The sequence below is a fragment of the Astatotilapia calliptera genome, chromosome 22 (genome assembly GCF_964374335.1).
Source record: "Astatotilapia calliptera chromosome 22, fAstCal68.1, whole genome shotgun sequence".
NCBI classification, from domain to species: domain Eukaryota; kingdom Metazoa; phylum Chordata; class Actinopteri; order Cichliformes; family Cichlidae; genus Astatotilapia; species Astatotilapia calliptera.
Window position 1 is genome coordinate 36,195,626 of NC_137442.1, and position 25,313 is coordinate 36,220,938.

General features: G+C 45.1%; 2 protein-coding genes and 1 long non-coding RNA gene across 4 annotated transcripts; 2 read left to right on the forward strand and 1 right to left on the reverse strand.

Annotated features, from left to right (window-relative positions):
* Positions 1–1,603: 1,603 nt before the first annotated feature.
* nr1d2b (nuclear receptor subfamily 1, group D, member 2b) lies at positions 1,604–11,115 on the reverse strand. 2 transcript variants are annotated; one of them, XM_026155625.2, is made up of 8 exons: positions 10,760–11,115; positions 8,472–8,702; positions 6,090–6,178; positions 5,590–5,734; positions 4,210–4,910; positions 3,658–3,843; positions 3,368–3,578; positions 1,604–2,849 (listed from the first exon to the last, which is right to left on the reverse strand). In XM_026155625.2, the coding sequence occupies exons 1-8, from the start codon at positions 10,776–10,778 to the stop codon at positions 2,653–2,655; spliced, it is 1,779 nt and encodes a 592-aa protein (XP_026011410.2). In that variant the 5' UTR covers positions 10,779–11,115; the 3' UTR covers positions 1,604–2,652. The 2 variants fall into 2 exon arrangements, with proteins under 2 accessions (XP_026011410.2, XP_080151930.1); XM_080295804.1 differs by lacking the exon at positions 8,472–8,702.
* A 2,942-nt stretch (positions 11,116–14,057) lies between these two features.
* On the forward strand, positions 14,058–20,749 carry LOC113014231 (uncharacterized). Its single transcript, XM_026155623.2, has 2 exons — positions 14,058–14,218; positions 14,463–20,749. The coding sequence occupies exon 2, from the start codon at positions 14,683–14,685 to the stop codon at positions 19,633–19,635; it is 4,953 nt and encodes a 1,650-aa protein (XP_026011408.1). The 5' UTR covers positions 14,058–14,218; positions 14,463–14,682; the 3' UTR covers positions 19,636–20,749.
* A 1,000-nt stretch (positions 20,750–21,749) lies between these two features.
* On the forward strand, positions 21,750–22,139 carry LOC145423404 (uncharacterized). The gene is made up of 2 exons (XR_013904458.1): positions 21,750–21,857; positions 22,102–22,139. It is a non-coding gene; the product is annotated as an uncharacterized LOC145423404 (long non-coding RNA).
* The last annotated feature ends 3,174 nt before the right edge of the window (positions 22,140–25,313 follow it).

The window sequence follows — 25,313 nt, forward strand, 5'->3', positions numbered from 1 at the left end:
CTTGCTCACAGGGGGTCATATGATTCTTGGGCTTTTCTCTCTGTATGTATTATTGTAGGGTCTACCTTACAATATAAAGCGCCTTGAAGCGACTGTTGTTGTGATTTGGTGCTGCATAAATAAAATTGGATTGACTATCATTGATGTGTCTGCACATTTCAATACATTTATGAACTAATTTCCTGTTTTCCTTGCAAAATAGAAAATATAAAGACACGGCACTACATTAATAGAGTCTAGCTCTTGTCCTGTGAAGTCATAAGTGAACACACGATAGAGGATGTTTGAACAGACAGGTTCCAGATTGTGCTCTGTTTACAGGACAGCAATCAAACTGAAGTGGACACGTGGGTGGAGCCGATGGTTCTCACTGATTATCGCAGACAGAGGTCTGAGTTTAAAACTTTAAGTGTTACCACCATCACTCGGTGGTAACACTGGAGCTCTGTGTGATTTGGTCGAGTGAATGTTAGTGTCTGTTTACTCGGTGCCACTCCCGGAAGCCAGGGACGCAGACTGAGCTGCACTGTTGCCATCTGCTGATGGATGATAAGCACGACTTGGTTCAGACGTCGCCTTTCTAAACCTCGTTTTACTGAATCCCTCTGGTGTCACAAGAACGTATTAAAGAAAGGCCATAGTCAAACCTTCATTTCATTCAGTGCTGCATTTTTAAGAGAGAATTACATAGATGTGTGTGCGTTTATATGTCAACCCTGCTGTGAAGGTCCTATTTTATTCACTCCTTGAGGCATTGAATAAAACCGTCTGAAATTTCTACTCTTGTCTGAACCTTTCACATGATTAATTAGCTATTGGTGATCCATAACGATCACACGTTTTACTTTCATTTCTACTTTACTGTTCTTGAAGAGCACAGGAGAGGATAATAGGTGTGATTTTGCATCTGTATTCCATCAATGTGATTAAAATGCATTTAAGGCGTTTATTTCAACTGTTTAGGAATTACAGGCATTTTTATACATAACCTCCCATTTTCACAGGCTCAGAAGGACAGCTGACTGACAAGCAGTCTGACAGGAAATGTCTGGATTCTTCCCTCATGTCGTTAGAAATAAATCACATGACACACCTGTGGTTGATCCACTGTTTAAAGGAAGAAACACACAGGCCAGCTCAGACGGTCAGAGCAGTTCATACAATCATGAAGCTGAAACTGCACTTTAGATGAGTAGTAGTAAGTAGAAGAGAATATTCACGTGTATGCGAGACGATTAAAATTCAAACTGAGTTCTGTGTCGCCGGCTTCAGAGATCACTCAGTTTTACTCAAACTGCACTAAAGCTGCACGTGGTCTCAGATAAAAGTGCGCATATTTTTATATTTTTTTTTAATCACACGGAGAAACAGTAACAAGCAGAAAGTTTGATTATCTGAGTCATGCTCAGGAACAGCTCCTCGTAGGCCTCCCCCGTCCTCCTCATGATGCATTTTGAAAATGAAGACGCAGGTCAGAGGTCAGAGGATGGAGACGAGGCAAAGGCTTCTTAACTGCCGAAGAGAACATTTTCCTACAAATAGGTAAGATGCAGTCGTCATGATTATCGGGAACGACACGTTTTAAATAACCACAGCTTGTACACACCATTTAGAAAATTTATTCATTCATATTATTTATATACACACACATACAGTTATGTTTATATGATAATATATTTCTATAGAAATCTATGCATACTGCATCCTTTCAGAACATGTCACTGCAATAATAGAAGTCGTGGAGAATAAAAGGCTGAGTGTTTCACCAGCAGCTCTGCTCATGTCTTTACATTACAAACACTTTTACAATCAGACTTATGTGAAATCGTCATACATGGACCTGCATCAGCTACAGAACAGAGTCTCTGTAAAAGCGTAGAGACGTGTAACGAAGCGTGCAGAAGCTGCTGGTGACTACGAGGTGACATTTCTGTCCAGACTCTCGGAGATGTCACGAGAAAGAAGACAAAGTCCACAATTTCATTTCATGGCTTCAGTCTTCATTTATACTGATCTCAGTAAAGAGCGACTCTGACACGTTCGATTTGTCACAATGCCCAAATAATTTAGAACACAAAACAAACAAATCATGGCACGAACACACGTGGATGAAATCAAGCGTCTGCTTCCCAAATCTGTCCAAAGACGCCACGTTCAGGTTTCCCTGCTGCTCCAACTGAAAGCAGCTTTCCTGCACAGACTCCTCAGTTTCAGCTGCTTTTAAAGAGAACTTTACCTCCAGCGCGTTTTTCGTCCCGCGAGAGCAGCACCAGTTCAATTTAACGTGCACCACCGCAGGGAAACGTTTAGACTCAGACCCAGAAGCAGTCACATATTGCACTATGAATGCAAAAATACCATCGACACTATACAGGAAAGTGCATCTAATCTTTGTACAGCTGCTACACACAAACACGAGAGACATGTACACCAGTCAGAGTGTCTGTGCGTCTGCATTACCGTCACACAGGCCGTCACGCCCTACAGTACAACTTCCACTTGACTTTTTAGACAAAGAGCTAAACCCAAAGGCCCGTGCAGGTGTGGTCGGGTGGAGCTGGTGCTCCAGGCGGCCTTTAGGGCTGCTTTTGTCTCGGGTGCAATGTTTTCAGGTGAAGTGGGGGCGGACGGCATCAAGTACTTTAGGAAAGTTCAGGAATGGACCTTGAAGGCGAGCAGCTGCTCAGAGTGCATGTTGTTGAGGGAACGCAGGTCGGGCAGCTTGAGCAGCAGTTTGGTGAAGATGGAGGCCTCGTTGGGGTGGTTCTTGGTGATGAGGCTCCGCAGGGCGCGGATAAGCGTCTCCTGCAGGGCCTCCACGGAGTTCACGTTCTCGATGCCAGATCGATCTGGGAGAGGAAGAGGTAGCAGGGAGGAGAGGCCTCAGTTAGCGATACGTTGACAAACAAGAAAAACGGCCGTGTGACCCGCGTGGTTAGTCGCAGTCTCGTGTCAGGTTAACGTGTTTGTGATAATGACATGATGGACTGTCACTCTACAGCATATGATTGACCAAAGTCAGTGTTCAGCGTGTCCGTGATGCTCTAGGAATTAATGCAATTTTGCACAAACTGAAACCGTTTGCCTCACGTGTGCTCAGGTCACAGCAGAGGAATATTTTAAAGCCTGACTCAGTTTAAATGTGTTTACACTGAAACAGCTGAGCTCAGTCCTGCTGTGAGTGTTCATCAGATAAACAGCAGGTGGCGCCAACTCGCCAATCTGTACCATTACAGTGCAGTCAAAGCTCAGGCAGGAAAAACAAAGTTAATGAGCCAATTTTTCTACCTGTTCTCATCATTTTGGATACAAACACTGACGGTGGTTTATGCGTCGCTATCAGTGGATGGATCGTCTGATAACCCACCTGCAGAGACCAGAACCACAGCAGTAAACAGGCTCATCTCCTCCTCACTGAGACCCAGGTTCATGAGCTTCTCACTAAAGTCAAACATGGAGTTGAGCAGGTCCCCGGCCCCCAGGGCCCTCAGACTGTCCACGCTGTACCTCTTCCCTCCGAGAAAGGTGACAGTGCGGTCCTTCACGTCAAACAGCGAGGCAAACCGAACCACCAACACCTGCAGGCCACAGAGTGCCCCAGATTACTACAGACAGACTAAACAAGACTGCAATACGTAAGAAAATTCAATGAATTACCTCAAAGGTGCCAGCCTTCAAAAGGCTGACCTGGTCATGCTGGGAAAGCTCTCTGAAGCCTGGGATCTTCTTGGCAAACTCGACCACCTCCCTGACCGCCGGGGTGAAGCTGTGGGAGAATTCCTCCCACACCTCGTGGCCGGACTTCTGAGGGTCCACGTGAGGCGAAGTGTTCATCGGACAAACCTGCGGATCAGAGCGGGCCTTCAGTTTGGACACGAGTGCATCCACACCTCTGAAACCTCCTTTTCACTAACTAATCACAGACACGATGGCTTCATGCTGCTGTTGGGACAAACGGAGTGATTTTCATTGCGCTCTAAAACAGAAGCTTTGTTTTGGTGAGACTTCTAGAGTTTGTTTTTGCCCTAAAAGCAGCTGTTCTATTCACATCTATTCATGCATACAGAGGCAGGAGCATCTATCCAAACAACAAACAGACACTTTCATTTAAAAGGCTTTTTATTTTACAAAGTCCGCTTTTACACCTTGACATTGATTTTTAATGGCTTGCCTAAACTGTTACCATCCACTGCCCTCTGTTCAGCTTACCAGATGCATCCTGTTGCCTCCTCTCCACAGGGCGATGCTGCACGATCCATTGGTGGAGCCTTCTGTGGACGGTGCCCTGAAAGCTCCATGTGTATATGCTGGAAAGTGGCTGGTGGCAGCCGTCCTGGACAGCCCGAAGGGGCACTGGTTGACCTCCTGACCCTGGGGGTCAAGGCTCAAGGTGGAGTGCCGGGCCACCGTGACCGGGCTCTTGCGGTGGTCCCAGGTGCCCTGCCGCTCCTGCGTCTGGTTGTCGGTGGGGGTTTTGGCGAGGCCACAGCCGAGGGTGTTCGCGGGCTGCGAGGCCTGGGATGGCAGGCTGCTCTGCTCCTGGTTGTACATGAAGGTTTCCTGGTGGGCCCTGGTCACCGAGCCGATCACCTCCTCCTCGCTGCTGTCCGACGCGCTGGGCGAGGCCGAGCTGGGGCTGGTGTCCATCGACGCGGCGGGTTCTGGGTCTAAGCTGGAGTCTGATTGGCTGGAGTGAGGTGAGGAGGAAGGAGAGCAGGAGGCGGCGGGGACGGCATCGTCTGAGGTAGGCTCGGTGGCGCCGGCTGGCAGCGGTTTAACAATGGGCAGGCTCTGGCTGCTGTACAGCTGGCTTTGCAGCTGGCTGTTGTTCATCATGTTGTTCATGGCGCTCTGCATCTCCAGCAGCATGCGCTGTTTCTCTCGCTTCGGGATCCGGCCGAAGCGTACAGCTGAAGAGCGAGAAGAGAATCTCCTTGATTTTTGCCCAAGTCTCAGACATTCGTTAAACAGGAATTTAAAAGGAGGACATCTTACTCTTCTCCAACCGTTAGCTTCACACCTCATGATTACTGCCTTCAAAACAAATCCAGTCATACTGAGAATTACTGCCCCTTAACCATGTCATCATTAAACTCCAACGTCCTTCCACAGTCAGTGATGCTGGACTATTTCCATCTGTCACTACTAACTGAGCCAAAAGGACTAATGAACGGCATCTTTTTAAAACAAAAATAACAGAAAAGGCTCAATTAAAAGTTTGAGCTTCGTGATTTCTTTGTTAAAAGCGTTTCTTAATGTTGTATTTTGAACACTTTGGTTTTCATGTAGCGCTCTCCTGCAGAATGCCTCATTTTCCATTCACACGCATTCACACAGGTACGTTGTTTCTCTGCTAACACTCACACGAGCAGAACTCTGCCTGAGGAAACTTTGGCAAGCAGACGGGGGAATCTAACCACCAACCGTCTGACTAGAAAATGACACTTATTCGCTTTTATAGCTTTGAAATTGACCGTAACCTGTTTTACGTGTTAGAAAATGGCGTGCTGAGCGTTACTCTGTGAAACCAGCCTCGCTAATCTCTTCACCGAACACAGCGCGAGTCAGTGAACGAGAGCGGGTACTCACAGTCTCTGGACATGCCCACCAGCAGGCATTTCTTGAAGCGGCACTGCTGGCAGCGGTTCCTGTTGATCCTCATGATGGGGCAGCTCTCGTTCTTCAGGCACTTCTTGTACTGGATGTTCTGCTGGATGCTCCTCCTGAAGAAGCCCTGAGTATGTTCACAGACACAGACAGCTTACTTTTGTCCTCTTTCTTAGATAAATGAACAGTTTCTACAGTGTGACTTATAACTGTCTGAATTATGTGCGTGTTCGCCCTCTAAGGAGCGCTGTGGTATGTAGCACACTGTTCTCCAGCTAACTGGGCCACACAGCACCATGAAGCATGATGGGTAACAGATATAAATAAAGGCAGAGTGAACTAGTTTCAGTCTGAGCTGTGCAGATGGCTAAAGTGACCCACTTCAACCAAAGACGCCGCAACGCTCGTGTCTGTGTCGCACAGAGACTCATCCTGTGCTGCCTGCGAGTTCACACTGCGTCGTATCAAAGAGGCAGCCTCACCTTGCAGCCCTCACAGGCATGGACGCCATAGTGAAATCCAGAGGCCACGTCCCCGCACACTTTACAGAGCAGCACCAGGCCGTTGATTTCTGAGAAATACAAAAACAAATTCTTACAGTTTATCTGGAAAAAAAAAAAAACTGGGAACCCACCGATTATTCCCAACGAGGTCACCAAGTCATTACGCCAGTGCTCCTCCTGAACAGTAGGTGCCGCCACTCACAAAAAACCCCAAACCCTCTGCATCAGTCCTGGTACAGGAGTAGAAGAAGAGGAAACTAAACCACTCTCAAATAACCTGCTGTGCTATATTATGTGCAGGGCTCGCACAATCGCTAGCCCGACGTCCCGGAGCTAGCGATATCTCTGGTCGGGCGACCAAAATCTATCTCAGCCCCGCCCGTCGGGTTATCATATAGCCTGACGGGCGGGGCTGAGATAGCTAGCTAGCTCCGTGGGGCTAGCGATTCTGCGAGCCCTGATGTGGTACAGTTCACATCCCTGCCCGTCACTACAGCCTCAACATCACACTGCTGTTTCTGATAAACTGCTCTGTGAAGGTTTATGTTGAGAATTTATTTATAGACACAAACACGTCACATGTAAAAGTCATTAGCCGTCTACAGGAAGATCGTGCTGGCTCTGTCTTGGGTTTCTCCTAAACAGCCTCTGGTTTCATTTCAACCGTCTTCAGAGAGAGAACATTAGTTGTGAGATGTTCTTGGTGCAGTGACGGTAGGGCTGAACGATATATCACATTTGCGATATATCGCGACATGATCAAGTGCAATTTTCTAACCGCAAAGGCTGCGATTATACTCTGGACATGTCCAAATTCATGGGCTGCATCCTCCTGAGGCCGCATTTGTAGACCGATTACGTCACAGCGACGCGCCGAAGGCTGTCCAAATTACTACCATATCCCAGAATTCATAGCGCGGCCCAGCCAAACTCCAGTTTCCAACAATGGCGGCCGCTACTAAGTTTTAAAATTACTCATACTAATCTTTCTGGGTCACAAAATAAACTTTTAACATATTTTCAGGTGAGAAAGTAGTTGTGTAAACATCAAATATCTGCTCGGTTTATCAAGACATCCCATATTTGCAAAAGTGCTTCGACGTTTTCAGAGGCGTCTGCTACCCACCAGCTCGACAGCTAGCCGGGACCTCGAGGGTTACTGATGCGGCCGAGAACGGCACAACTCCCGGCACATCATTTTCAGATCACCGCGGAGTTTCGCTGCTCGGGTTAAACGTAATATATAAGTCACTTAGACAACCTAAAAATGTTATTGTTGGGCTTTTTTCAGTGTTTTGTTTGTTCGTGAGTAAATCGGTTTGGCTGAGATTAAAGTTATTAGATTAGATAAAATAAAACTTTATTAATCCCCCGGGTGGGTTCCTCCTTGGTTTTCACACAGCTGACTAAACGTCAAACAGAAAACTTATTAAACAGAAGTATGAGACAGTCGAGAATTTACACCAGTGTCTGGTTATATTTTAGATAGCAAGAAGCAGACGGCCGAGTTTATTAAACTCCACCGAGACAGCGGTGACGCTAATCAGAACTAGACCGTCCAATTTCACGCCTTTAAACTTTAAAGGCGTGTTTGTGTGTGTGTTTATACAATTGCTATTATGTTTGCACTTTATGTGTAATGTTACTGACTGCAGAGATCAGTAAGATGTGTGTATTTTTTATTTATTAGTTTTATTTATTTAATATTATTTTTTAATTGAATGACTGTCTAGTAGTTCACAGATGTCGAAAAACTGAGTGTGGTAAAGCCACTGATTTTGTTTATGTATATTTCTGCAATCTGAACATTGTACTGACTTTCATTTTAATGTTTACACCAGGGTTCCTTGTCAGCACTTTATGCTCAGATGTTTGTAAGCTAAAAATAAACTATTGTGTATGTTCAAATATACTGTTGTGATTGAAGAAGTTAAATAAAAATGTCAGTCATCAATTCATGCATCACCTCATGTCATCATAACAGAGGTCTGTCTTCCAGGAAAGAACAGTTTAAAATTAATGTAATATAGTATTGGCCATACTATATGATGTATTGCTTGTCTTTGTTTAATAATACAGAAGACAAATACCTTAAAAAATAATCGCATATCGCATCGCAATCGCAATATTGGGGCAAAAAATCGCAATTAGATTATTTTCCATAATCGTTCAGCCCTAAGTGACGGCGGCTGAAACAAGCTACCTGGAAGTTAAAATGTCAACATTTGTTTTGGGCAGATTCCAATAATGTCCTTGAGATGTTTAAGTCATGTAATGCTCTCACTGGCCTGACATGCTGCACTGATTCCTAGACTTAACACAGGCAGCATCTGAAGACACATATGAGAGTGTCCAACTTACTTGTGATGCCAGTCTTTGCTGTGGACGACGAGCGTCCACCTTTCTGAGTCCGTGGCAATTTTAGGCCTCCTACGGCCATCGTGGGGTCGAGCGGCTGCCTCAGCTGTCCGTGGCTAGGCGGGGACCCGCGGGGCGGGGAGGACGACTGGTAGCTGCCATTGGAGGAGTCGCTGTGACACGACTCTGGGCTGGAGGCAGAGCTGGACGAGCTGATGTAGGCTATTACGCCTCCTGGCGAGCGATCAGCAGAGAGGGGAGGAAACGGACTGTGAGAACAGGGACTGTAACAATGAAGCAAAGCCTACTGTGTGAGCTTGCACTGAAAACTTCTCATGTATTTTATGAGGAAAATAGACAGTATCAAAGATGAATGTAGCTCCTGAAACGTGACCTGTATTGGTCTAATGGTCTGCAACCAGCCCTCGTGTCCCTGTGACCTCTGTAAACGCTTTCCTCACTTTACTTTCAGGTCATATGAATCCATTCAGTCAATTATGGTCTTTATTAGAGTCAATAAGGACGCTCACCCAGGAGCTGCTCAGTGGCTAACCGCTCCTCCAATCACAACCATCAGAGGATGAGTGTGTGGTTCAGGACCCACCCCGTGCTCCTCATATGCAGTCTCAGAACAGCAAGACGGCAACGGAGAGAAACGCTCAGCTGAGGGCCTGACAGACACCTCAGTAATGGGTGACCTCACTGTAATAAAATGAGTCCATCTCGTGCCTGATAACACATTTCTGATTTGATTTTAATGTGCACTTTATCAAACTTTACTGATTGTTTCTGCATTAGGACAAAAAGGAAACTCACTTCATCGTCACACTCTACTGCAATCACAAGAAGCTACCAGATGTGCGTGTCTTCTTTTGCTCGTTGTCAGTTACACCGTTTATTTCATCGGTATAACCTGAGCCCTGTTTGAACGCTGTAATGTCGCCATGGTTTCTGTAGGTGGCGCTTTTCTCCCTGACTTACCCCCCCAGCTACAGACACCTTCCCTGTGTGAAAACCAACCAGCTTAAAGTAAAGAGGGCAGACGAGAATACGACAAACATTTCTTGGGCCAGTAAACGCCGCAGAGACGGGCTGCTGCACCAGGGAGCTCCACCCTCAGCACAGGCTGACCTGATTTCTTCCTCTCCCATTCTTTATGATTAGGTAACAGCGATTACATAATGTCAGCCTGGCAGGGGTGTGTATGTAGTTCAGTCATTCACAGTCGTAAAAACAGATCGAATACATGCCTTCATTTATACACTTTTCATTTTAAAAGAAATATATAAAGATTGTCCCCCATTAATACACAGCAAAGGAAAAGTATGAGGTGAAAAAGTGCCAGTGATGACTCAGAGCTCACGCAGCCTCTTTGAATGCTTCAAAAATGAGGTTTAGTTCATGGGATTATCAGGTTACTGTGTATCCAGCATCATGAGTGAAACAGGAAAATATGAGTCAAACCTGTAACTAACTCAGTGACCGTCTCCAGCTCTAATGTTTATCTAACTCTGCGTAATTAGATCATTTTATACGAGCTGGAAACAACCGAGGCTGCGTTTACGGCCCTCGGGAAATATCTTAGTTCGAGTGCTGTCAGCGGACAGACGATGAGCTCGAGAGTTGAGCAAACGAAGACAACTGTGGACTTCCGGTTTTTTATTATTATTTTTTTATTCAATGTTGTTTTTATTAAATCAATGGTAACATAGAAACTGAATACAGCGGGTCATATCGTGACGTTTATTATTAATCATGTTACTAACGTACGTTTCTTACACAAAAAGCCTTCCCCGTCCCATGAGCAAAGCACCACAGCTGCTGGTGTTGGGGTTTAAACGCACCCCACCTGGAGCACGCATGCGCTTTCCCCGGGAAAACTAGGTCAGCTCGCGTTGCCATGAGAGGCCTCACGTGTATCACGGCGAGACTGCACACATCGAGCTGGGAGAAATTATGCAACGCCTACGTCACTGCACCGCGCGGCCAATGAGCTGAGACGCACGGGGAGCGTAAACACAAGTGCACATGGCTAGGCTGGCGGGTCCATGTGAGCCGAGATGACTGCAGTGCCACGGAAGCCAAACACTGGTGTAACAACAACCGCCCACGGTGGCCCTAACCCACTTTAACAGTAACAAGTGGGTTCGACAGAAAGTCCACAATAAACAAGAAATACAGTCAGAATGTGACCGGTCGTGTTACTTTTCCGGTTCGACTGAAGCCAAAGGCAGGAGGTAAGTACAGTACGCCCCCCGTCGCCGGGTGCAGATGCTGTCAGGCGTACTTACCAGCTTTGGTGGACTCCATGTCCTGTGAGTCTGGGGGTTTCCTCCTCTGCTACCTCGGTGCCAAAGCCGTTTTCTCAGTTTTAGTGTTCAGCAACTGAAAAGTCGCTGATTGGTCCCAGTAAGAGAAACTAACCGTCTTTAAGTTTGAACCAAAGACATAAGCCTAGTTCAGACCCTACACGCTACGGTCGGCTTTACAAGCAGCCCGGTGGAGATGTACTTTCCCCCTAAAACAACCAGAAAATCGGCCGAGGCGACGATCAAATGTGCAGCGTTCACTCGTTCCTGGAGCTCCAGTCCAGGCGTGTGCTCGACGGCTTTCAGCTCTGTTTCGAGTAGCGATCAGTGTGAAAACCATGTGACCCAGTTCACTGACTCCTCCCTCCCCTCCCTGCAGCTTTGCACTTGTGTCAATGTAACCCACTGACATACTTTCACCAGTGAAACGGAGCAAAGATACTCGGCAATGTCAGAAAAGACGAGCGGGTTGCGACACAGCATCTCCTCCTGATAGCGTTTATCATATGCTGAAACATTTCATTGAAGTCCAAAAGTTTCAGGACACCTTATATTTATCTATGTGACAGTGCACTGATGTTCCTGCTAAAGCTTCCACTATGCCCCACTGCAAGTCTGAAAGCTGCAGAAAAGACCACTTTGATTAGATTGAACACAGTCGTGCAGGGACACCAGCATTACTATTACTATTTAAAATGTTTGACATATAGTTCAGCTGCAACATAATATCTTTTTTCTTTCCAAAGTCAACTTCTGCACTTTTGTCGATTTTGTAATAAGTTTGAATCTAGAGAAATGGACATTTTTTTAAAATCTCTTTTGTAAATGGACGGTTCGTTTGAGCAAAGCTTTTTCTGCTCCGGTCCACTCACGCTACAAAGAGTTTGGCTACGTTCACACTGCAGGTCTTAATGCTCAATTCCGATTTTTTGATCAAATCCGATTTTTTTGTCTCCTCGTTCACACTACAAATAAAATGCGACAGCAAACGCGCTCTAGTGTGAACGCTCAAAGCGGCCCGCATGCGCAAAAGAAGATGTCACACACAACGCGCTCTGTTTAGACCAAGAACAAACAGTATTGTTTGACTGATGGCCGTTAATATAAAGACTTCGGACTTTACGTTTCCCAATTTTTGCTTTAAGTTATTTTGTTATTTACATAATAATGTAAATAACCTAATAATGATCCTTATTGCTGTTTAAGAGAGGAGCGGTGCTTCAAAGGATAGCTGCAGATTTCTGTCAGAATCTGCAGATTATACAGTACAAATGAAATGTTTACGTTGTCTTCCCAACAGTTTCACTGACATCTACACTGGATGGCTAGGAAGCGTTCGCGATGTCTTCTCGGGCGCTTCTCGGGCGCTGATATTGGCTTCAGTCTTGTGTCGGTGACGTAAAAGGCGGATTTAATGCGACTTGACCGTTCAAACAGCAGTCGCTTTCTAAAACATCGGATATGTATCGGATTCAGTACCACATACGAAAGTGACCCAGATCGGATTTGAAAATATCGGATTTGCGCCGTTCACACTGTCATAGCATGATCGGATATGGGTCGCATAGGGTCAAAAAAATCGGATTTGATGCGCTTTCGCCTGCAGTGTGAACGTAGCCTTAGATACTGTTCGTATAAAAGATGTAATATCTTCTGGGTCTGAAAAGTGAAAACACAGGTACTTTAAAGCAGTGGTGAAACACTACAAAGGCTGATTTACACCATGGAGCCCTGCTCTAAAAGCTGACGTAGATGCAACAGTTTCTGGGAGCTGCGTTTAAGAAATAAGAGCTGAAAGTTAACGTTTTTTAGATCATGTTTAGCACCATTTTGCCAGAACGTAGCATCACAGGGTCAGTAGGTTTGTTACGGCTCTTAGACTTACATTAGTTTACGTTAGCAAACTAGTGACAGAACCGATAACTCACTCGAAAACAAGGGGACTAAAACTAAAAACTAGTCTAAGACAGGGGTGGGCAAATCCAGGCCCCGAGGGCCGGTGTCCCGCAGGTTTTAGATCTCACCTTGGGTCAACACACCTGAATCACATGATTAGTTCGTTACCAGGCCTCTGGAGAACTCTGGGACATGTTGAGGAGCTAATTTAGCCATTTAAATCAGCTGTGTTGGTTCAAGACACATCTAAAACCTGCAGGGACACCGGCCCTCGAGGCCTGGAGTTGCCCACCCCTGGTCTAAGAGGACCATATTTGTGCTGCCTCTGGCTGCAGCAATGAGTTTTATGTTAAGAAACCAGGACATACTGTCCCGACATTCACCTGTTAGGTATAATGTTCATGTTGATGAAACACAACTTTATAAATGAGAACAGTAATAACAGGAAAGTTTAGTCTGTACAGGGTTTTGAAAAATCCCCATTTTGACACTCAAGCATTAAGTGCTCAGAATGAAGTCATGTTTAAGAATTACTGTACGCCCTGGCTGATATCCAGGCATGGCTCTAACTGTAAATCAGCCCATCTAACAGTTGAGGAACACCCACTCGTGTTCTGCGATTGGATAACAATCTGGTTTGAGTGGGCACCTCTGTTGGTGATCTTTATCAGGTTGAGAATGATACAGAACCGTCACTAAAGCATTTAGATTTGGTACAAATGATGGGCGTGATGACCATCTTTACCTTCCCCGGCTGGCCAACCAACAAAGATTAGTCTGTAGTCTGGGAGGACGAAGCTTGTAAGGAGCTGAAGGATAAAGCAACCACTCTGTTTGTGATTACGTAACAAACTAGAAGGCTACTGGAACAATGTTGTGTGGACAACTCTTCATATTGTAAGATAAAAACTTAATGGGATCATATTAGGAAACTGGTCCCATTAGCTTCAAAAGGCAAATCTCAGAACGTCTTTCACTAAACTAAGTCTTCAGCAAAACAGCAACCTAACAAAGAAATGTCAAAGAGAAAAAAGTAGAAACTTTGACTTTAAGAGTCATGATCTTTATCCAGTAAAATGGAGAACATGTGAGGAAACCCACCAACATCTTACGGCTGAAGTTCGTCCGAATGAGCTCAAGCCATCGAGGACTGAACAACAGCTACAAGAACTGTTTAGTTATTACTTCACAAAGTTGCCCCACAGGATACTGAAAACAAAGGGTTTTTTTCTCATAGAGATGTTAATTTTATACTTAATTAAATGAGTAGCTAGCCCATTGGCATGGTAGTTAGCACTGTTAACTCACAGCAAGAAGGCTCCCATCCAAGGACCTTCTTGCTGTAGCTCAGGAGGTAAAGCTAACTGGTTTGATCCCTGTGTGCCGATAGTGTTAGGGCAGCTGTCCCTTTAAGAGTTCTGATACCTGGTGACATCACAGGAAGCAGGAAGTAGTAAGGTTTAGTGAAGTTTGCACATGGCCAAGGAGACTGCCATGAATCCACATGCATCTGCCTTCAATCCTTCGTCTTTTGGAGCATCGTCTGTATGTATATTGTTTATTTGATGCTTATCTGTAGTTCTGTGGTTGTATTTTGTGACATGAGGGAAGTTTAATGTGTAACTTTGATACGTTGTTGAAACCACATGTTTAGAGCACGGCTAATGCTTATTCTTGCAGCTAAAGTGCTACGCTACGTTGATTTAGATTATTGTAGACTTGTAGGTACAGTGTATATGTAAGATTTAAAGAATATACTGTAATTGTAATTGTGTTATGTTTGTTTCAGTTTCACACTTTCTACATCATTAAACCTGTGGACAAAGAGTAATGGTCTTCAGAGTCTTGATGGAAGAAAAGTGTTGAACCTTGCTGCCAGTTCCTCTTCTGTGCAGTGTGAAGAGGGAAAGACAGTACAGTGAAAAGACGTTGAGTTACAGACAAGGTAACACAGTGCATGTGACAACAACTACTGCTATCACGCTACATAGCCTCTACTTGCCTACACTATGGATTCAAAGCCATCATCAGTGAAGACACGGTCTTATGCTTCTATGTCAACCACACGTTCTCATGGATCGGCTACCAGCACTGCAGCTGCAAGAGCTAGGGCTAATGCTGAAGCAGCAAAGGCACGTTTAGCGTTTGCAGAGCAAGAAATGAAGTTAAAAATGGAAAAGGCTCGTCTGGAAGCTTCTATAGAAATGCTGACCACAGAAAAGGAAACTGCTGCAGCTGTAGCAAAGGCAGAAGCTTTAGAAGCAGCGGTTGGCGTTAGTGAAGGAAAACACAGTTGTAAACTTCCTCTCATTGCAACATCAGTCGACTCTGTTGAGCGTACAAAAGAGTATGTGGAGAAACAAGCCGAAGTATCAAGAGACATCCAGATGGCATCACAGGAGGATTTACCCTTGCAGGATGAGACACAGCAGCCGCTTCCTGAGGAACCTTTGCATAATACGGTGTGCATGCCCCGTCTCAATTCGCTGAGTGATGGTCCCCCCAACGCTGCTATTACTGTCTTTGATACTCCACTGCCTCCTCCATGTAAACAAAATAGCCTTAACCCCTTTGTCACATCAGATGTGAATCGCAACTCAGCTCAACAGACAGAGCACCACTACTACGGAGCACTCAAAGAAAATGATTATGAAGATTTTCTAAGGCCTTCATGCAGTGTAACTGCACATCAGCCACCCTGGAAGACCAACAGCGCCATGGAAGCTCTTCCCCATCACCCATATGGTAACTCTCAGCGGCCTAGTTACTCCACTGATCCACATGTGACAGACTTTGTCAGATTTCTAGCACGACGTGAGATCGTTACAAGTGGTCTACTACAATTTAACGATAGACCGGAAAACTACAGGGCCTGGCGACGTTCATTCCAGAATGCGGTGAGAGACTTGAATCTAACAAGTGATGAAGAAATGGATCTTCTTGTCAAATGGCTGGGAAGTGAATCAGCTGAGCATGCAAAGCGTATTAGGTCCGTCCACATAAATCAACCAGCTAAAGGGCTGAGCATGATCTGGAACCGACTAGATGCTTCTTACGGTTCATCTGAAGCTATTGAGAAAGCTTTGTTCCAAAAACTGGATAGTTTCCCCAAAATTGGCAATAAAGACTACTCCAAGCTCCGGGACCTCAGTGATTTACTGATGGAACTAGATGCCGCCAAGGCCGAGGGAGATCTGCCTGGTCTTTTGTATCTTGATACCCCCAGAGGTGTAAATGCAATAGCCCAAAAATTACCATATGGTATACAAGAAAAATGGCTTTCTCATGGATCCAGTTACAAACAATCACATTGTGTAACATTCCCCCCATTCTCAGTGTTCGTTTCTTTCATCTACCAGCAAGCACAGATGAGGAATGATCCAAGTTTCAACTTTGTTTCTCAAACCGAGATGGTTAAAATGGAAAAACCTCCTTGGAAAAACAGTAGACAAAGGGAGATTTTAGTCAACAAAACAGAAGTGTCACCTGCTGCTCGCTCAGACAACAGAAACAAAAACAACGTGGAGGATCCAGATAGGAGATGTCCTATACATAAGAAACCTCACACATTACAAAAGTGTCGTGCCTTTCGAGAGAAACACTTCGAAGAAAGAATGAACTTTCTCAGGGAGAATGGCATCTGTTTTACGTGTTGCAACTCCTCAACGCACACCGCGAGTGAATGCCAAAGTATCATTAAGTGTACTGAATGCAACAGTGATAGACACTCATCTGCTCTACATCCAGGTCAGGCACCGTGGATAAAGAACATAAGCATTCCTTTGGAGCATGGCGGGGAGCCAGAACCCACACAAACTTCAGAAGTTACTGCTCAGTGTACCGAGATCTGTGGAGAGGACCGCACTGTTAAGAACTGCTCCAAGATCTGCCTGGCCAGAGTCTATCCTAAAGGAGAACGTGAAAAGGCCATTAAGGCCTATGTTATTATAGATGAGCAGAGTAATAGATCTTTGGCTCACTCAGATTTCTTTGAGAAGTTTGACTTGCAATGCCCTACTGCATCTTACACACTGAAGACATGCTCTGGTGTGACTGAGAACATGGGGAGGATAGCTTCAGGCTTCTGTATAGAGTCAATGGATTGTAAAACAGTTCAGCTACTACCAGGCCTGTTGGAGTGTAGTGAGATACCAGACAACAGAGCAGAGATTCCATCACCAAGTGCTGCTCTCCTCCATGATCATCTAAAACCAGTTGCTCACCTTATTCCAGAGTTTGAACCTGATGTTCCCATTATGCTCTTACTTGGACGTGACGTCATTAGACTTCATAAGGTTCACAAATACATCAATGGCCCGCCTGATGCCCCCTATGCTCAGAAACTTGAGTTGGGATGGGTGATTGTGGGCAATGTCTGTTTGGGACGTGTTCACAAGCCACGCAGTGTGAACACGTACTTCACCAATGCTCTTGAACAGTCTCGTCCTACTATTTTTGAACCATGTCCGAGTGTTCTCCAGGTTAAAGAGAGATATGGTCCCGAACATTCAAAGTGTGCCTATGATGTAGAAGATGGTGGGCTAGGCTGCACAGTGTTCCAGCTTACTCGAGAGGATAATAAACCAGCACCATCGTTTGAAGATCTTGCCTTTATGGCAATAATGAAACGAGAGCTCAAGAAGGATGCCAGTAACAGCTGGGTAGCTCCTTTGCCATTTAGGCAGCCAAGACAACACCTCCCTGATAACAGACAGCAAGCTCTTAACCGCTTCAGCTCCCTCAAACGCAACTTAGCAAGGAAACCTGAGATGTCCCAACATTTCTTCTCATTCATGGGGAAAATATTCGAAAATGGTCATGCTGAAGTTGCTCCTCCTCTCACTCCAAACCAGGAACGATGGTATTTACCCATTTTTGGAGTGTACCACCCAAAGAAGCCTGGCAACATCCGTGTTGTTTTTGACTCAAGTGCACAGCATGAGGGAGTGTCTCTGAATGATGTTCTCTTGAAAGGACCTGACCTCAACAACCTACTTCTGGGAGTTCTGATGAGGTTTCGCAAGGATGCCATTGCAGTAACTGCAGACATCAAGCAGATGTTTCATTCCTTTCTTGTGAGAGAAGAAGATCGTAACTTCCTACGGTTCTTCTGGTTCAGAGACAACAGTCCTACACAGGATGTCATTGAGTACCGCATGACCGTACATGTGTTCGGTAATAGTCCTAGTCCAGCGGTTGCCATTTACTGCCTCAGGCAGTCCACGATGGATGGAGGACCACATCATGACCCCGAGGTGAAACAGTTTGTTTGCCATGACTTTTATGTCGATGATGCACTTAAATCTTTTTCAAGTGTAAAAAGTGCTGTCTGTCTGTTGAAGAAAACTCAGGATGTTCTGGCAAACTCCAACCTGAGGCTCCACAAAATCGCCTCTAACAGCAAAGAGGTCATGGAGGCTTTCCCACCTGAAGATCGCGCAAATGACTTGAAGGATTTGGATCTGAGCTCAGATATTCTACCTGTACAGCGCAGCTTGGGACTAAATTGGAACTTGGAGTGCGACATGTTTGTTTTTAAAGTCAACAAAGAAGAGAAGCCTTTCACACGCCGAGGCATCCTATCAGTGGTAAATAGCGTGTATGACCCCTTGGGATTTGTGGCTCCCGTGACCATTCAAGGGAAGCACATTCTAAGAGAGCTCACACAACAAAGATGTGACTGGGATTCTCAGCTCCCTGAAGGGATGCAGGAACAATGGAAGTCTTGGCGGGATTCACTAAAAGACCTAAGTTGCGTGATGATCCCAAGAGTCTATACCAAAGCCTTTCTTTCAACAACAAAGACGAGAGAACTGTTTGTCTTTTCTGATGCGTCAACAATGGCTATTGCAGCAGTTGCCTATCTCAGGGTGGTGGACGAAGCAGGGAATACTCATACTGGCTTTGTTATGGGTAAGGCGAAGCTGGCACCCAGACCTGAACACACAATCCCCAGACTTGAGCTTTGTGCAGCTGTACTTGCCGTGGAGTTAGCAGATTTCATATCATCAGAGCTTGACATGCGCATCGATGCTATCACCTTCTACACTGATAGCAAAGTAGTGCTCGGATACATAAATAACGAGACAAGACGCTTTTATGTGTATGTCAGCAATCGTATTGTCCGCATCAGAAGGTCCTCTCATCCTAAGCAGTGGAAGTACGTGTCTACAGGGGAAAATCCAACAGACTGTGCGACAAGGTCTGTACCGGCTGCCTTTCTCTCAGATACCTCTTGGCTCACTGGACCTCCTTTTCTGACTGAGCCTATGCAAGATTCTCTAGAACCAGAATCCTTTGAGCTTGTGGATGCAAACATGGACGCTGAGATCAGCCCGCAAATCTCTACTTTGCAAACACAGGCTTCTCGCACACTACTTGGGTCCCACCGTTTCTCCAAATTTTCTTCCTGGCAAGCTTTGAAACGTGCCATTGCTAATCTCCTTCACATTGTGAACAGCTTTCACACACGTAAGGTCAAAGGGACCATGCAATGCAAGGGGTGGCATTTCTGTCAGAAAGCAGGTACACCTGATCAACTCAGTTTATCAGAGCACGTCATTATTCAAACTGTGCAGGAAGAGGCATATGCTGAAGAGTTGGCCTGTCTCAAAAACAATAAGGTGATCCCTCAAGGGAGTCCTCTTAGGACCCTGGATCCCTTCATTGACGCACACAACGTCCTCAGAGTTGGTGGTCGGATAAGACATGGAGAGGTTCCTCATGAAGAAAAGAACCCTAAGATCATTCCTTGTAAGTACCATATTGCAACATTGCTGGTCAGACATTTCCATGAACAAACCCTGCACCAGGGACGCCACTTCACAGAGGGTGCCATCCGTGCAGCAGGCTACTGGATAATAGGTATGAAGCGATTGGTGAGCACTGTCATCCACCATTGTGTCACATGTCGAAAGCTTCGCGGCCTCCCTGAACAACAAAAGATGGCTGACCTGCCATGAGATCGCCTCTCTATGGAACCTCCATTTACCTACGTTGGACTGGACGTGTTTGGCCCATGGAGTGTTGTTGCACGGCGTACAAGAGGTGGTCTCGCCCATAGTAAGAGATGGGCAGTTATATTCACTTGTATGGCCGTTAGAGCAGTCCACATAGAGGTCATAGAATCTCTGGACACCTCATGCTTCATCAATGCCCTCAGGAGGTTTCTAGCTATTCGAGGTCCTGTGAAACAAATACGTTCGGACAGAGGCACAAACTTCGTGGGTGCGTCAACTGAACTAAAGATTCCATCCAATATTGATTCCACGTCTGTTGAGAAGTACCTAGCTGGAAAAGGTTGTGCATGGGTCTTTAATCCTCCACATGCGTCTCACATGGGTGGCGCATGGGAGAGGATGATAGGAATAGCCAAAAGAATCCTCGATTCAATGTTCCTGCATCTTGAGACATCAAACTTGACGCATGAGGTCCTTACTACGCTGATGGCAGAAGTGGTGGCAATTATCAATGCCAGGCCTCTCATACCAGTATCTACTGATCCAAGTGACCCAGTTCTACTAACCCCAGCCACTCTCTTAACTCAGAAGATGGGCACTCCATCAGCTCCACCTGAAGACTCCAATGTCAAAGATATGTGTAAACAACAATGGCGTCAGGTGCAGCATCTGGCCCAGACTTTCTGGAGCAAATGGAGACGACAGTATCTTTCTTCACTGCAGCCAAGAAGAAAGTGGCAGGACAGTCACCCCAATCTGGAGCCTGGGAGCATTGTACTTCTAAGAGATCAGCAGCTCTAGAGAAATGAATGGCCTCTTGGAGTAATCACCCAAGTCTTCCCTAGCCAGGACAATAAGGTCCGCACAGCGGAGGTGAAGGTATCCAGGCAAGATGGGACAAAAGTATTTTTGAGACCTGTGTCGGAGCTCATTCTTCTGTTACATCCAGACAAAGACTGAACTGTTACTCTAGATTAGATTAGATTAGATTAGATTAGATTAGATTAGATTAGATAGAACTTTATTAATCCCTCGGGTGGGTTCCTCTGGGAAATTCGATTTCCAAAAAAGCACAGCACCGACAGAAGTTACAGAGTTACGGAATATTATATATATATATATATATATATATATATATATATATATATATATATATATACATACATACATACATACATACATACATACATACATACATACATACATACATACACACACACACACACACACACACACACACACACATATATATAAATACAGAGACAATATAAATAAAATATACGAAGGGGATAAATAGAATAAATAGGAATAAAAAATAAAAATACAAGTGAATGAATTGCACATTTCAAGTATTGAGTCTATTGCACTGTTGACTATTTACAAAAGTATTGCACAAAAGGTATTGCACAGTGAGGTGAAGAGGCACTACAGCTTAGTTGTTCCCCCCTCCTTTGTCCTCCTGTTTCCCCTCCCTCTCCCCTCCAGAGAGGAGTTAAACAGTCTGATGGCGTGTGGGACAAAGGAGTTTTTAAGTCTGTTAGTTCTTGTCTTGGGGAGAAGCAACCTGTCACTGAACAGACTCCTCTGGTTGTTTATGGCCATGTGCAGAGGATGCCTGGCATTGTCCATAATGTCCATCAGTTTCTTTAGTGTCCTTTTCTCTGCCACTGTCACCAGAGTGTCCAGCTTCATGCCGACCACAGAGCTAGCCTTCCTGATCAGTTTTTCCAGCCTGGATGAGTCCTTCTTTGCTGTGCTGCTCCCCCAGCACACCACAGCATAGAAAAGTACTCCAGCAACCACCGACTGGTAAAACATCCTCAGGAGCTTCCTGCAGATGTTAAAAGACCTCAGCCTCCTGAGGAAGTACAGTCGGCTTTGGGCTTTTTTGTACAGGTGCTCTGTGTTGCATGACCAGTCCAGTTTATTGTCCACCCACAGCCCGAGGTACTTGTACTTGTTGACCACCTCCACCTCTATATCTATATACATATATAACCATGTATAACCGTTCTGTATTGTGTGTTAGTTGTGGCATTCTAACATGCCAGGCGGGGAGTGTGCCGATAGTGTTAGGGCAGCTGTCCCTTTAAGAGTTCTGATACCTGGTGACATCACAGGAAGCAGGAAGTAGTAAGGTTTAGTGAAGTTTGCACATGGCCAAGGAGACTGCCATGAATCCACATGCATCTGCCTTCAATCCTTCGTCTTTTGGAGCATCGTCTGTATGTATATTGTTTATTTGATGCTTATCTGTAGTTCTGTGGTTGTATTTTGTGACATGAGGGAAGTTTAATGTGTAACTTTGATACGTTGTTGAAACCACATGTTTAGAGCACGGCTAATGCTTATTCTTGCAGCTAAAGTGCTACGCTACGTTGATTTAGATTATTGTAGACTTGTAGGTACAGTGTATATGTAAGATTTAAAGAATATACTGTAATTGTAATTGTGTTATGTTTGTTTCAGTTTCACACTTTCTACATCATTAAACCTGTGGACAAAGAGTAATGGTCTTCAGAGTCTTGATGGAAGAAAAGTGTTGAACCTTGCTGCCGGTTCCTCTTCTGTGCAGTGTGAAGAGGGAAAGACAGTACACCCTGGCTGCACCAGTCTGTATGCCAAACATCACTGAATGTGTGAATGTTAGCTAGAAAGCACTTACACAGAGAAGGCTTATAAAAAGTGCTTGTATAAAGGGCGAAGGAGGCAAGTCGTGTATAGTGCTTCGAGTGGTCAGACTAAAAGCGCTGTGTAAGAACCATCTACGTCTATCTGGCCGAGGCCTTTACATGTGGAGTTCACTCCGGCTTCCTCCCACGGTCAAACATCCAGGTAGTGAGGACAGGTTAACTGGTGAGTCGAAATGTGAGTGTGAATGGTTGTCTGTCTGTGTGACAGACTGTCAACCTGTCCAGGGTGGGATAGGCTCCACCCCCCACCTGCAACCTAAATTGGATAAGCGGAAAAACGTGGATGGAATAAATGACTAAATGCGTCGTTGTATAACTGGGTTGTGCGTTAGGGTACATGAAAGTTGTCTTATAATTGATCCTCCTCTCCTCACCTCAGCTGGTCACATGGCTGCCCCCCTTTCTTCTCTGCATCCATCCTTCTTATCTGAGTTCAGATTATAGCAGCAGCGCTCTCACTGGTCTGTATGTAGGTTTTTCACACGTTGCTTGAATGAAACAGTGTAAAATGTCATGTGTTGTAGTTCATCTATAGGACCATGTAAATTCAGTAAGTGACCATGTAATTTGTTTAGAGAACGTATGACAGAAGCTTTTGGTTTTATCAGCTGTGGGTTGGTGGAGGTTTACCAAGAGCTAGTGTGACACTCGCACAAATCTCTGATGTTACACAGCAGTGTACTAGTGTATCTGCTGCATCCTTCAGTAAAAATAAATGAACCAAGCCGTCACATGCATATGAAAACAGATGTCAACTGTATCCAACTCTGAACCGCTTCTACTGCTTACAGCATATGAAGCACGTAGCTGGTAGATTTACTGGAACATTCAGAAACTGAAGAGTCACAGCTTTGTCAGACTCACTTAGCATAGAGTCAAAACGAGAGTTAAAACATACTAAATATGTGTGATGGTGATTTCTGTCCCTCTGATCACAACTCTGTTCTGTTTTTGGTTAAAGATGTTCACACAAACATCGGAGTAGTTTCTGTGGTTCCCCTGTGAGCCTGCAGCTCACTGCGTGGTCTACAGTGCATCGTTGTTGCGGTTTGTGAACGCCTTCATCTTGTTTTCAGAAGCACGGGGCACGCCTTAAAGCTGAGCAATATACCTACGAGAGAAAAGAGTCTCATTAAGAATGAACACTGTGGATTTTTGACAACCGGCAGCTGTTTTGGAAAAACAGATTCTTCACAATGTTTCTTGTAAACAGAATTAAGTTTCCTCTTCACCTGACTGCCACAGAGGCCGGACTCATACCTGTATGCTGTAGCAAAGACACGTGTCAGTCACTCAGGAATACAACACAGTGTAGAAATGTATGATTTCAGATCTTTTAATGATATCCTGGTGCTGGGCTGTGTGGTTCTTCTCCACCATCATGGTGATGATCGGCTCCTCGTGGTTTCACGTGCTTCACCCTCACCTGTCTTGTCGGCTCATCCGCAGTATCTCGTCTGGAAGCTCGTTCAAGATTTCTCTGAAATGACCACATTTCACTTCACCTGCTTCTCTCTGGCACCACCGCTCTGCCAAAGCTTCTGCTAGCCCGTCCTTACCTATTTACTCTCCACTTAGCTGCACTTTATTGAACATTACTGTCAGCTGCCAACTCCCTCCGTGCCTGGCCGACTTCCCCATAACCCCGCCCCTTTACACCTGCCCACTCCACAATAAAGTTGGTCTAACTGCTAGCACCGCTCCAAGCCTGCTCCATGGCCCCAGCCCGAACTCAACCATGACAGACGCAGGGCCTCACATCAGACTCAGGACACTTTGTTATGCAGATCATCACCTCTCTGCCACCGTGTGAGACAGTTGGGGTAGTATTGTTTGTGAAGAGTAACAGCTGTGACACCTTTAGTTTTTATGTTATTCGTTTATTTATTTATTGCAATTTAAGTTTTGGTAGATTTCCTGTGATGTCTACTCCTGGAGGGCTTTGGCACCATGTGAACACCTGTGGATGCTTTTGTATTCATCTTTTTTTCTTGCTGAAATTCTGCATTCTGCTCCTGCTCCATCAATCTTGTGAAAAGGAAATGAGTTTTGTGAATCTGTATTTATAAAAAAATGAATGTTTTCCTTCTCACTGTCACCAAAGCACCTGCTCAGAGGGGCCATGTGATTGTTGGGGTTTCTCTGGATTATTGCAGAGTCTTTACCATATGAAGTGCCTGCGTGACTGTTGTTGTGATTTGGCACAATATAAATCAAATGTAATTGAATTCAAACTCTGATGATGTTTTAGGTTATGGCTGCACGGTGTACACATGAAAGACCTCGCCTCAGAGGGTCACAAGCTAAGATCAGCCCAGTCTCACCCCCACAAAATACAAGCACTGCATAAGGAAGAGCATCCTGTGTAAAACTTATACCAAATCTAATAGATCCACCCACTGTGGGGACTTCTTGGGAAATAAGATAAGATAGAACTTTATTAATCCCTCGGGTGGGTTCCTCTGGGAAATTCGGTAAGGGGAACAAGGATGAAAGTAAATTCACACTAGATTCAGTCAAACACAAAAACTCTAAAACAGTGACAGATAATAATAACTATAAGAAGAATATGTTTACGTCTCGATGCTCAGTCATCTATTTAAATAAATCTCCAAAGGTTGATTCTGTTCATCTGGAAGTTTTCAGTAGGAGAAACGTTTCATCATCAGGTGACGTCTCCAGTCTCAGCTGACTGCAGGCTTCCAACCTTTAAACAGGACATTTGCACAATGACTGAAACCAGCAGCACTGAAGGAACAATGGGCTGTGAGGTCAGTTCCTTCATCTCATGACCATCGACGAAACGTTTCTCCCACTGAAAACCTCCAGATGAACAGAATCAAACTTTGGGGAATAGTATTCTTGCCTCCACCAAAGAGAGTGGGGGGGTTTGATCTTGCTTGTGTGCACGTTTGTCATTCTTTTCGCCTGTGAACACCACAGTTCACGAAGTTTTGAAGCACAAGTGTAGAGTGGAATCATCCATCT